This window comes from Musca autumnalis, unplaced genomic scaffold (assembly GCF_047663935.1).
Source record: "Musca autumnalis isolate F117 unplaced genomic scaffold, ASM4766393v1 scaffold_5, whole genome shotgun sequence".
NCBI classification, from domain to species: domain Eukaryota; kingdom Metazoa; phylum Arthropoda; class Insecta; order Diptera; family Muscidae; genus Musca; species Musca autumnalis.
The window spans coordinates 156,076,952-156,090,536 of NW_027412088.1; the positions used below are offsets into that span (position 1 = coordinate 156,076,952).

The 13,585-nt window shown below is 35.1% G+C and overlaps 1 protein-coding gene across 1 annotated transcript; it reads left to right on the forward strand.

The window, feature by feature from the left end:
- The first annotated feature begins 9,713 nt into the window (after positions 1–9,713).
- Positions 9,714–11,931, forward strand: LOC141386811 (uncharacterized). The gene is made up of 4 exons (XM_073955721.1): positions 9,714–9,835; positions 9,933–10,017; positions 10,076–10,204; positions 11,667–11,931. Exons 1-4 carry the CDS (start codon positions 9,714–9,716, stop codon positions 11,694–11,696), a joined length of 366 nt encoding a protein of 121 aa, XP_073811822.1. The 3' UTR covers positions 11,697–11,931.
- The last annotated feature ends 1,654 nt before the right edge of the window (positions 11,932–13,585 follow it).

Below are 13,585 nucleotides of genomic sequence, written 5' to 3' on the forward strand. Positions count from 1 at the left end.
TTTGTGTGGGAGGTACTCGAAGGAGTGGACCTATTGAGACCATATTGGAACCTGATATTACTCTGGTAGAAAGTTTACGCTATACAAAGTAAGGACCAAATCGGTCACTCCCTTCAAGAGTTATCGTGCGCACAAACTTTCCGAACATTTTCGAACTTTCGTGGGGGAGGTACCGGAAGGAGTGGACCGATGTAGCTCATCTTCGAACTTAAACTAAGTTTGGGCAAAATATTACGAAATCCAAAATTTCAACCGAATCGGTTCATCCGTTCGAGAGTTATCGTGCGCTCCAGCCAGCAGGACAGACAGACGGACGGACATGTCTAGATCGACTCCAAATTGTCTGAAACACATTTCGTCCAAACATACTTGGGGTCTAAAACCATTATTTCGATGAGGCACATTTTCATCGTATCAAAGTGTATATACCCTCCTTAGCCTAAAGGCTGAGGGTATAAAAAGAATAAACCGATCAGCATATGTTTTTGTGGGATCATTACGTACCTAATAATCTTGTCCATTATCGAAAAGGAATTAAAAAATTCAATTTTTAAAAATTTTGAACAGTTAAAATCAAAATTTCAATTTTAACAAAAACAAAACCCGTACATAATTGATATTTTTTCTGACTCCGTCAGCAGTTTTTTTAAGACTCTCTCGGTTAAGCACATGATTTATGTGTACAATAGTCCCACAAAAACATCTAAAGTGCCACTTCGAGGAAAAGACGTTTTTAGTTTCTATGCTACATACAAAACACAATAAATGTTTCCCTTCGAAAGCTCATATCTCGGTAAATTTTTGTCCGATGGACTGGAAATTTTGGCACATATTCTATTCTATATTCTATTCTATATTTTATATGAAATAATGGTACAAAGTATATAAATTCAATAGAAAGAATTCATAATATTTAGTCGCAATTTACATTAGGCGAGTTTACTTGCGGCAAGTTTGTAGGAGAGACACGTAAGGGGTATGGAAGTGGAAAAAAATTGCTCGTACCGGCAATTTTCAGGCAATTCCTTTTATATTTTTCGTATTTGACATTATTTTCATTGTTTTGAAAACAAAACTTGCAGAAACAGAATTGCCTGTATAAACGCAAGAGGCAAGTTTAAAAGAGAACGAGAAAAATTGCCGCAAGAAAAATCGTTTAATGTAAATTGGGACTAAGGATACAATTTTAAATATTTACAGAGTAGGATATTTAGAATTGAAAATAGACAATATCGGGCCACGTTCGGTAATGTCGCCATGTAAAATTTATTGAAGTATATTGAAGTTTTTAATCATACAGGTCCACGTTATGGTTTATCGCAGAATTTTACAACAACAAAGAATTGCCGTTGTCTTTGCTATAGCAAGATTTTCACTATTTCGATGATCTCAGCCTAATATCGGCTGTCGTTGTCGTTGATATGTTTCCAAATGAAAACATTAAGAAAAGTTTAGCAGTTTTGAAGATATGGTGCGAAATGTATACAAATTATGGAATTTTTAGATATATTATAAAATGTATTTTTTTTTTCATTTCTCCAAATATTTTATTTTGGCCCTTATCTACAGGATTATTCTTACTTTTAATATTATGTTACAAAAGAAGCGTTATAATTTGTTTTCTTAATTGTACGGTTAGAAGTTTTTGGACTCGATGACAAACACTTTGATGGACTTAGTTCTATATAGTTTTGACAAATAACAATCGATCCTTATTGAACCCCACATAATTATTCACTAATAATTATTTGAGAGACACTCCTCTCGATAGTTACCGCGCCCATAAGCTTTTTAGTTGGCCACCGTAGTATTTAGAGCTTTGTCAGGAAGCATAAACTTGTCCACGAAAAGTAGGATATCGCTGTAAACAAGACTACAAAATGTCCAAAGAATCATCGAACAGTCTTTAAACTGCAGTTATGTTAGACTTGTATAAGAGACCTGAAGATGTTGTCCAAACATATTTTCTTGGACCTTGATGTACTTTTGGAAGTAATCTTGCGAACCTAAGAAATCGAACCTAAGATTTTAGACCGAATCGGTTAGTCCCTTCGACCATTTTAGTGAACATTTTTGAACTTTTATGGCGGAGGCACCGATATGACTTAAATTTAATTTGGACAAAACATTACGAGATCCATAACTTGGACCGAGAGTTATCATGTTTTCCAACCTGCCAGACAAACAGAGATACAGACGGACGGACGGTGATAAGTACTTCCATCTTGGCTGAAATGAATATCGTCCAAACATATGTGAAGTCTTAAATCATTATTTTGATGAAATATATACAATCCTAGTTATATAATCTCGTAATCTAAAGTTTGAGGTTAATATTATACTTCGGTAATGATAAGTAAAAATCAAGTGACGCACAAAAATTCATTTGCCTTCATTATTTTCTCATACTGTTTAGCAGCAAATTTGTCTAAAACAGAATAACAAAATTTTGGCGATGGCAGTAAAACAAATTTCTATTGGCTTTCAATATGTAGTCCACGAAGGATTAGGATTAATAATAGACATGGGGTATATTCATTAAGGAATTAGCTTTTGATAGTGGTATAATATGACATGAAGAAGTAATTCAGATTTTATTGGAAGGTTCTCTCAAAAACAGCTTACAAACAAAAATTTTTGAAATATTTTCTTACAAAACTTGTTAATTATGTACATTTTCTGTTCAGAAACTTAAGAAAATATAAGTTTTAATTTGAAATCTTCAAATATACAAACATTCTTATGAGAAAAAAATATAATAACTAGTTACAGTAGCTTAAAAAATTTTGTTCGACCAAACCATTTCGGGCCAGTTTTTTGAAGGTTGTGGTCACATTAATCCACCGAAATGGCTGAAATTTGTGGTGGAGGGTATAAAAAGTTCGGCCCGGCCGGACTTAACGCTTTTCTTACGTGTTTTATTTGCCGACAGATGAGACTTAATATAAATACTGAAACTTGTTTAAAATTTTAACTTTTTCTTCCACAATTTTTTTTATTGTTCGACAAATCGAACACCAAGTACAAAATGGGTTAAACAGATAAACAGAGACATCATAACGACATTACCCTATAAACTATGTCGTTATAAGCTATTTCGTGCGTTCGTTAAAAATACATCGATCTAAACCTATTTCGATAAAATCCATCAAGAACCGTGGATGTAGCATCACACACTATTTTTGGGATAAATCGGATACACCGCCCATACCACTAACTTTTAAAACCGCTGTTTTCGCAAAAACGCGAGTGACGTGTCAGTTTCTTCATTGACAAGGAAACGATCCACAGAAAACGCGACTAAACTCGCGATATTTTCTAAAACATTTTTCTCACATTTTTCGGGTTTTGCAGTTGCTGTTTCCGCCGTTCTAGTGGATGGATTTTCACGATCTATGATTTATATGATCCGGACCATAAACAAAGTAAAATATCTTGGGGTCCCAGCACAATCAAAAGGATATTGAAAATACTGTACCCAAAAAATTGTTTTTTTCGAAAAAATATCGCTCTAAATTTTGCCCTTTGGCGGTGGATTACTGTGATGCTGTGTGGGCTACATAGTCAATATACATATAAAATTATGCGTAATCGCAAGTACTTTAATCCTATTAATGATTCTTAGAAAAAGCCGAATGCGCGTCTTTGTTAAATAAAAAATACAAAAAACACCTAAAATCTGGCTTCAAAATGTCAGCATCCATAAAAGGTGGATGCAGTGGAAATTTTTGAGCTTCGATCAAAAACACTTAATTTGGTTCAACTGTGGTCATATTTTGTGATACGCTTGAATAGTGCGCGTATTATAATAGAGCAAACCTTGGCTTCATCAATGTTAACATTTTTTGACTTTCCCTCATATACACTTTCATACGGGCCAAATGTGCCTCATCGAAATAATGGTTTTAGACCCCAAGTAGACAATTTGGAATCGATTAAGCAATGTCCGTCCGTCTGGCTGGTGCGCACTATAACTCTCGAACGGATGAACCGATTTGGTCCAAAATTTGGCTTTCGCAATATTTTGTCCAAACTTAGTTTAAGTTCGAAGATGGATTATATCGGTCGGTCCACTCCTTCCGGCACCTCCCCCACAAAATGTCGGAAAATTTGTGCGCACGATAACTCTTGAAGGAACTAACCGATTTGGCCCATACTTTGCACATCGTGAAATTTCTATCAGGCTTAGACGAGGTTTCAATATGGACTCAATCGGTCCATTCCTTCGGGTACCTCCCACACAAAATTTCGGAAGAGTTCAGTTTAGGATCTGTTCACGAATCGCTTTGATTTTTGTTGTAGCAACGTGCATTCACTGTCCCCCATATAACGGTATAAGCTTCATCAGGGGCAAGTCCATACTTCCAGAGAAAATAGCATGATAGGTACAAAAAGGCCCTATGACACCGTGTGTAGTGGTTGGAGCGCAAGATAACTCTCGAACGGATCTGCCGATTCGGTCCACAATTTGGTCTTTGTAATATTTTGTGCATACGCCAAAAATTTTCAAAACCCACTTAAATATTTTTTTTGGAAAAAAAACAGTATTTCAATCCACACAGGCTGGGGTATATCTATGTCGGCAAAGCCGACTGATACTTTTTTGCTTGTTTTTATTTGCAATTCAGCATTACGGGTTCGTAGTGATCAAAAACTTCTCCGCCAATAGTTGTGGGTGGACATAGGTCCACGTTTTGATCTAATCCCTAAACAACAATACTGCCAAATTTAAAGTATTGTACAAAATTCTAGCTGACCAGATAAAGTTAGGTGATAGGTAATTGCTATACGCAGTGGTCAAGAAAATTCACCTAAAATTGTGGGCGATAGTACTTTCATAACGGAAAAGAAATTAATTATTCCATATTAGTTCAGAATATTTCATGTTGGACGTTTTTTTTTTTGGGTAAGTATCGAAATAAAGGTTTTAAAATTTTGTATGTTAAAACTATACACATCATTAGACAGCGGAATCTTATGCAATAATCTAAAAACTAGTTTTATCACAAATTATGCCCAGAAATGTTTGCATATTTTGCATATAGCGCATATTTTGACATGTTTTTACATACAAGGATTTGTGGTCTCAAAATCCCACCGAAATGGCTGAAATGTGGTATTAAGTCTTCTTTAGGGGTATGAAACTTTACACCTGAAATATATCCGCATGGGTCCACGTCTTCATATAGCCCCCATAGAGCGGTACCTCCCGATTTTCTGTTTTTTGAAGGTTGTAGTCTCAATATTCCACCAAAATTACTGAAATTTGGTACACAGTCTTCGTTGGGGGTATAAAACTTTCCATCTGAAATTTGTCGGCATAGGTCCACGTCTTCATATAGCCCCCATAGAACGGTACCTCCCGATTTTCGGTATTTTGTAAGTTGTAGCCTCAATACCGCACTGAAATTTGGTACTTGGTGTTCGTTGGAGGTATAAAACTTTCCACCTGAAATTTGTCAGTATAGGTCCACGTCTTCATATAGCCCCCATAGAACGGTACCTCCCGATTTCCGATATTTTGAAGGTTGTGGCCTCAACATCACACTTAAATGGCTGACATTTTGTATAAAGTCTTCGTTGAGAGTATAAAAGTTTCCACCTGAAAATTGTCAGTATAGGTCCACGTCTTCATATAGCCCCCATAGAACGGTACCTCCCGGTTTTCGATATTTTGAAGGTTGTAGCCTCAATATCCCACCGATATGACTGAAATTTCGTATTTAGTCTTCGTTGGGGGTATAAAACTTTCCACCTGAAATTTGTGGGTATGGGTCCACGTCTTCCTATAGCCCCCATAGAACAGTACCTCCCGATTTTCGGTGTTTTGAAGGTTGTGGCCTCAATATTCCACTGAAATGACTGAAATTTGGAATTTAGTCTTCGTTGGGGGTATAAAACTTTCCACCTGAAATTTGTCGGTGTAGGTCCACGTCTTCATATGGCCCCCATAGAACGGTACTTCCGGATTTGTGGTATTTTGAATGCAGTGGCCTCAATATCCCGCCAAAACGGCTAAAATTTGGTATTAAGTCATCCTTGGAGGTAAACAGCTTTCCACCTAAAATTTGTCGGTTTAGGTTCAGGCCTTGATATAGCCCCCATAGAACGGTGCCTCCCGATTTTCGGTATTTTATAAGTTGTAGCCTCAATATCCCACCGATATGACTGAAATTTCGTATCTAGTCTTCGTTGGGGGTGTACAACTTTCCACCTGAAATTTGTGGGTATGGGTCCACGTCTAAATATAGCCCCCATAGAACGGTACCTCCGGATTTCTGGTAGTTTGAAGGCAGTGGCCTCAATATCCTGCCAAAATGGCTGAAATTTGGTACTAAGTCTTCCTTGGGGTAAACAGATTCTACCGAAAATTTGTCGGTTTAGGTTCAGGCCTTTATGTAGCCCCCATAGAACGATACCTCCCGATTTTCGGTATTTTGAAGGTTGAGGCTGTGGTTATACATTTCTCTATTTTATTGACTTGTATGAAAAGAATTTTAAACAGAAAAATTGTACATACACACATACCTATTATTGAAATATTTGTTGCATAAGAAAATATGTAAAATTCATAAATTTTGCATATGCAAAAATTTATGCATTTTGCATAATTTTGCATATGTCATATGTTTCGATTGCAATTTAATTAAGCCAAAAATATGCCCAGTCCCAAAATTTGACATGAATCGGACCAAAAATAGGGGTTGCATAAAAGTCCGCTGTCTACACATCATTAAAAAAGAAGTTGCCCACCCCTAGATTTGGTTCTGGCTGTGCCCTTGAATGCTCACGTTCCAATCGTCGGGTACACAAACAAACTATACTTGCTTATCAGTCTGCAGCTTACATTACTCACCGTAATTTAAAACAAACATACAACATGTAGCATTGGAAAACTCTTATCTATTTTTATTTAAATCGACCGCCTACAAGACGAGTGTTTGCTCTCCACATGCTTCTTATATTTATGTGGACCGTACATACACTCCGGTTCATCTGAATAGAACCAACTAAATTTGCCTACAAATACCGTTATATCTAACGATAGGAGAGGAAATGAAAATTTTATTTTTGTGAATATGTAGAGTAATCCGGACATTAGATTTTTTTTACATTGTAGACTCTGTAATCCGGACATCTCATATTTTTCTTACCTCTATAATCCGGACATTAATATTTTTTCCTATCTTGAGCATTAGATTCTTATTTATTTCATTGACGTTTTCGTCCTTAGCAATTGCAATTTTTGAAAATTTTACAATTTTGTCTTAACGACAACAATTACTTCATGTACGACACCGATTTCTTCACGCAGATATATGTATGGTATGCCGACGCGGAACCCTGTATCCTCAACTACTGCTGATATCGTCTTGGACACATTGTTAACGTAAACAATAGAAGAACTCAAACAAGAAAATATTCAATTCCAATTTCTAACAAAATACATATGTAGATGACATATTTGCAATAGTAAGAAAAGGAGAAGAAACAAAAATATTAGAAATGCTAAATAAATACCACAACAAGCTGAAATTTACCATGGGAATGGAAGAGAACAATTTTATACCTTTTTTTGGACATAACAATTCATAAAAACAGAAACAAACTACCCAGCAAACCAATCGTACCGACATCTTAACAAAATTCGGACGACACGTCCGGTGTCTGATCCGAAATCGTAACGATATCTTAACGAAAGTTGTATGAAGTGGTTGACATAATTTCGAAACGAAATGTCGCAGCGACATCGTATCGATTTCGATCCGATTTCGTAACGATATCTGAAGAAAATCCTTGGGAAATTCGTAAAGGAAATGTCTTTCCGAAATTTGTTCCGATATCGGAACGAAATCGGTACAAAATCTGAACTATTTCCGCTCCGAAAAATCGTTTAGAAATCGGAACGAAATCTGAACGACGTTGCTTCCGAAATTGTTCAGACGTGTCGGACATCCGACATTTGGTTTGCTGGGTAATTACAAACTGGTACATGAAACCAACAACGTCTGGAAGACTCATGAATTTCCATTCAACACAACCACTACAGCAGAAAATAAACACAGCCACCAACTTAATAACAAAAGTATTGAAACTCAGCGACTATAAATTCAAAAACCAAAATATAGGAAAAATCAAAAAAAAAAAAAAAATGCTAGCACAAAATACCCAGTTGTTCGGGTAACTAGGGAAGAACTAGCAATTTTGCTGGCTACTGGTAACACCCCTAGTTACCGCCCAATCTACTCGCAATGTTATAGACTGGTGAATTTAACATGGGGATGTCATAGGAAGGGGTCTATTGCCCCCTCACTGCATTACCAGTAACCAGGCAATTCGATAGTCTTGGAAAATCAATTGTCCCTTCATTGCATAACCAGTAACCAGGTAATTGGATAGTCTTGGGAAACTCAATTGTCCCTTCATTGCATTACCAGTAACCAGTTAAATCGATAGTTAGAAATGATAGCCAAAATCACTAGTATGTTTTGATCAGTTAAATGAGTAAATGCATAACGTGTAACGGATATTATATCAGTTTACAAAATATAATTATAACAGTTAATCTGTATATGCCCTAACCACGCTTTATTTAATTACATGACGTGTATATACATACATATATCACAAAGGACAATTTAGTGTTAATCTTTTGATTCTTGTTATTGAAACTTGCATGTGAATCCATGAACTAGAACTGTATATTTGGTCCTGGGAATGTTCATCTCAAGTGTCCTTCAGATAATTCAGAAGTACCTGAAATAAAATGTACAAAATAATGAGATAATAAAAAATCTATTGTCCCAAAAATATCGATACTTACCAAATATTCTTCTGTTCTCCACGTTTGTTGTATCTTCATTTAACAACTACTTTTTGCACATCAACGCATCAAAATACGTATTTTATAAATTCAGAAAAAATTAAAAAAAAATTGACATTTTTTCTATTTTGTTTTCAAAAAGAGAAATAATAATTTTGAAAAGAGGTTACAAATGAGAAACATTGTTGATTACACTATCCATCGGTAGTCTATAAAATAGTCAATATATTACACTCCGCATTACCAGTAACTAGTGAATTGACAGGGTAGGCAGGGAAGCCCATTTTCAGTGACAAAAGCAGGCTATAGGCTATTTTGTGTGTCATTTTTGGGTGTAAAGTAACTAGGATCAATGAGTAACTAGTTACATAACTATGTCAAAGTAGACAATTGCTATTTCTTGAACAACTGGGTAGCTATCCGACCACTCTAATAAACAAACTCGTACAAAAATCAACAATTCCCAAATCGATAGATAATATCAGGCAACACCAAATATTAGAGTTTTTACCACGACTAAGTCTTATGCCACACTATGAAAATTTTCATGTACGTGAAAATGAGTTTATAGGCAAGAGGTGTGAAGGGGGTGAAACTGTGTACACAAGGTTCTGTAATCTGAAATTATTCTTTGTGCTTACAATCGTAATTGTCAAATCAATATCATTTCTTTGATTGCTTTTCATTTTATTTTCGGTATAAAACAGGCAATAGAATAAAAATTATTTTAAAATTGTGCTGGAAGAAATCAAAAATATCGAAGGAAAAACATAAAATTACAATAACATATTACAATAATAATATAATATACTGAGAACAATAATATAATATATTAATATTAAACAATCCAGAAAGTGCAAATAAAAACAGCAAAAAAGGATGACAAAATATGGCAGTGAAATGGACCCATGAGGCTGTGGAACATCTGATTGTATCCGTGCAAGAACATCCCTGTTTATATAACAGTCGTTCCCCTGAGTATTTGGACAGGGTTAAGAAGGCCCATGCATGGTCAATAATTGTGGACAGATTGTTAAAATATGATGGTTCCCTACATGTAAAGGAGGCCCAGCGAAAAGGGAGGAATTTAAGAGTGCAATTTATGCAGGACCAAAGGCTTCTCGCAAATTCAAGGAAAAGTGGCGCAGGAACTAGCGATCTCTATTCACCTAAGTACCAAAGATAATATTGAGGTAAGTTTTCGTTAAAGGCGTCATGATATATGTAATTATAATGTATTTACATTTTCAGAACACATTTCCCGAACACAATGTAAATGATGTGAGCCAAGTTCATGTAGAAGATGTGAGCGATAATCATGCAAAAGATGTAAACGAGGATCATAAATATAGCCAAGAACCACCAAAGAAAAAGCTTAAGGTAAATATTGTATCCTTCAGACGCTTTGCTATTCCCTTTGTAAAGGAAATGCTAAATGCTACATTTGTATTACATCATAAATTTTTTCGTATTTTTAAATAAAATTCGGTCGTGGGGTGATTCGCTTTGGAAATGGGGGAATTTATCCACGTTGTTATTCCACATTGAAATGTACCACCAGATTTTGGATGGTCCTTTTTGCTAATATTATCATCAGATTAATCAAATAGCAGAAATTTGACATTTATAATCGTCAGAGACCCTATAAAGTTCATATATTTTTGATCAACATAAAATTATAAGTCCATATAACGATGTCCGCGGGCTGTCCGTCTATTAAAAAGAATATACAGCTCGCAATACTTAAGCTAGTGCTAATGTCCCACGATGTATGATACTGAAAATGGGCTATATTGGTCCACATATTGATATGAAGGTTTAGCCTCATTATCACACCGAAATGGCAGACTTTGTACAACCACCACGCAGAAAATTATCAATATGTGATTAAAGTCATGATACTCTGCATCACCAAGGAATAAACCTTAACATAGATGAAGAGCTGTGGACTTTCATAAATGAAGGGAAACTGTTCCTATTACTTCAATGCAGCCCGTGGTGAAGGCTATAAAAATTTCGGCTCTGTCGAACTTAACGCCACTCTAGATTTTTTTTTAATTTTTAACTAACATTTATGGTTCCCAGTGGGTAAAAACTTATCCATCAGAAATTGTGTGCATGGGCCCACGTTGTGGTGTAGCCCGAAGTAACTAAAATTATGCATTCGTAGTTCTCATACTTGTGAACCTAAAATTGTGGGTATTGGTAACTGCATAACAATTATTCAGTTTTACCATATAACTCAGAATATTTAATGGTGTATGTCATAAAAAGTTTAACCCGACCGAACTTAACGCTTTTTATTCCCTCAGTCTTTAATCTAAAAAGGGTATATACACTTTAATACCAAAAATGTGCCTCATCAAAATAACAGATAGAAATAATAGACCACAAGTATGTTTGGACGAAATCTTTTTCATGAAATTTGGATTGGGCCATGTCCGTCCATCTGTCGATCTGTCTGGCTGACTGGTGTGCACGATAACTCACTAACGGATTAGCCGAATTGGTACAAACTTTCCATATGGTAATATTAATTCCCGACATATGTAGTTCAAGTTCGAATATGGATTACATCGGCCCAATTTTTCGGACACCTCCCACACAAAGTTTGGAAAGAGTGCAGTTTAAGGACTCGGATCGTTTTGAAATGTTTTTCAACATAACCTTGCGGTCCAGACAAATTGTCCCACAAGCTCAAAATCTTTCTATATATAATTAAGTTTACTTCTTTTTTAAGAACGTAGCTGGGGTATATCTCTGTCGGCACAGTTGACTGATACTTTCTTACTTGTTTCCTTATGTTTAGGTAGAAAGTAAATAACAACTCTTTTCTTTTCAGAACACAATGAATAATTTTAGAAAGACTTAGGAAAGTTTTATGTGAAAAGAAGGAGTTAAAGTTTGCATGGCTGGGCAATTTGGTTGCCGCTCAAATGGAGGAAATTAGTGCGAAAAATCAAAACGAAGCTGCGTGGCAAGTCCAATGCCTTATGCGGGAACTTATAAGCAAACCACAAAATATCAGTTCACAATCACCAAAAGACATTTTGGAGCTCTCTATGGATGGGGTTTTCGATGAAGGTGATTTGCTTACTATTGAATAAGTAAGTCTGTATTTGCATCAAAAATTACATATATTATTAATATTTATTATTTTTCAGAACAAACCAAAAATTTTTATGTGACATATTGTTCTCCTACTGACTGAAACGATATTAAATATCAAAATGCATTGAATTAACATTATATGTGTCTTATAGCTGGTTTACATTACGAAATCAAGTGTGTTTAAACTTTCAATTCCTTTGCATATACGTCAAATGAAAACTCATCTGAAATCAATTGGATTTGATTTGACGTATACGCAATGGAATTGACTGTTAAAATGACTGGATTTCGTAAATGTAAACATACTGTTACATTCATAACTAAATAATTTATTGTTATTTTGTATTTTACCAATTTATATTAGTTACTTTAATTTAATTACTAATATTGATATGAATGAATTTATCTTATTTGTAATTGAACTGAATAGAATAAAAAATACGCAATCTGCATATATTTTTTATTATGACTGACTTAAGTATCGCCATTTGCTTTGTGTTGTTTATGTTTCATTGCACACTCATGCATTGTTCCTCCAACTAAATGCGTCAAAAACAAAAATGATACATGTTTGCTTTTTTACCTGCGTTAACCCACTTAGCGCCGAGAATTTTTTGCAAGAAAACTTAAAATTTTTTATGAAAATATTATTTTTGAGACTTTTTAAGCATTTTTAATAAATAACTTTTTTCTCTAAAACTTATAGTTTTTCTGCAATCGGGCCTTCTTTTAAAAGTGCCGAAAATTTTGGAGGGTAAAATTGGTGTATCGTTACATGCCAATCCCTTGGTTTTTGATGGAGAAAATATTCTTACTATATTCCTAACAAATCCCTGACCCTATATGATTCTAACATTTATGATTAAATTTTTATCGCATATTTAAATTTTTCATCAAAAGTCGAAAATTACAAGGAAGTCGATTTTTGTGAAAAGCTTGGGTTTTAGGTCAATTGCGTGGGAATGCGTAGGTCAAATGAAGCGTTATAAAATGACAGATAACAGACTATACTATAACAAAATGCAAAAAACCCCACAAAAATATTCGAAAGAACCAGAGTTTTACGTCAATTTTTGCAACCATTTTTTGTGGCGTTTAAACGACCAGTGGCTTTATCTGGGTTGAAAATGCGCAACTGCGTTAAGAGACATAAAATACTTCACACATTTGCAGTCATTTGCAAAACAACTGACGATACGGAAGTCAGCCTATATGTACTATCTTAGGTGATTAAAACACAATGAATCGCATACAATAATCATAGAATCACCGAATTGTGATTGAGTACTGGTAACGAAAATAACGCATTGGTCAATATTTTTCTGTAAAATACAGAACTATGTGGTCATATATTTTAAATTTGATAAAAACAAGTAAGAAAATGATACCCGCAGTGCAGTAAATTTTTGGCCTTCCTTGGCATAAACTTTAACCTCGGCTTCACCTCTCCGAGGGTTTTATACAGTGGAAGAACTTCATTCGAGTTGAGGCAAACTTGGTAATTCCTGGTTCATATTAGGTGCATACGTGTCGTCATTTTGTAAAAGGAAATTGTGCAGCGTAACACAGGCAAATGTTATAAGTTCTACCTTTCCCACACATAGATTTATGGGAGCAAAGAAGATGCGAAATCTGTTGGCGAGCATGCTC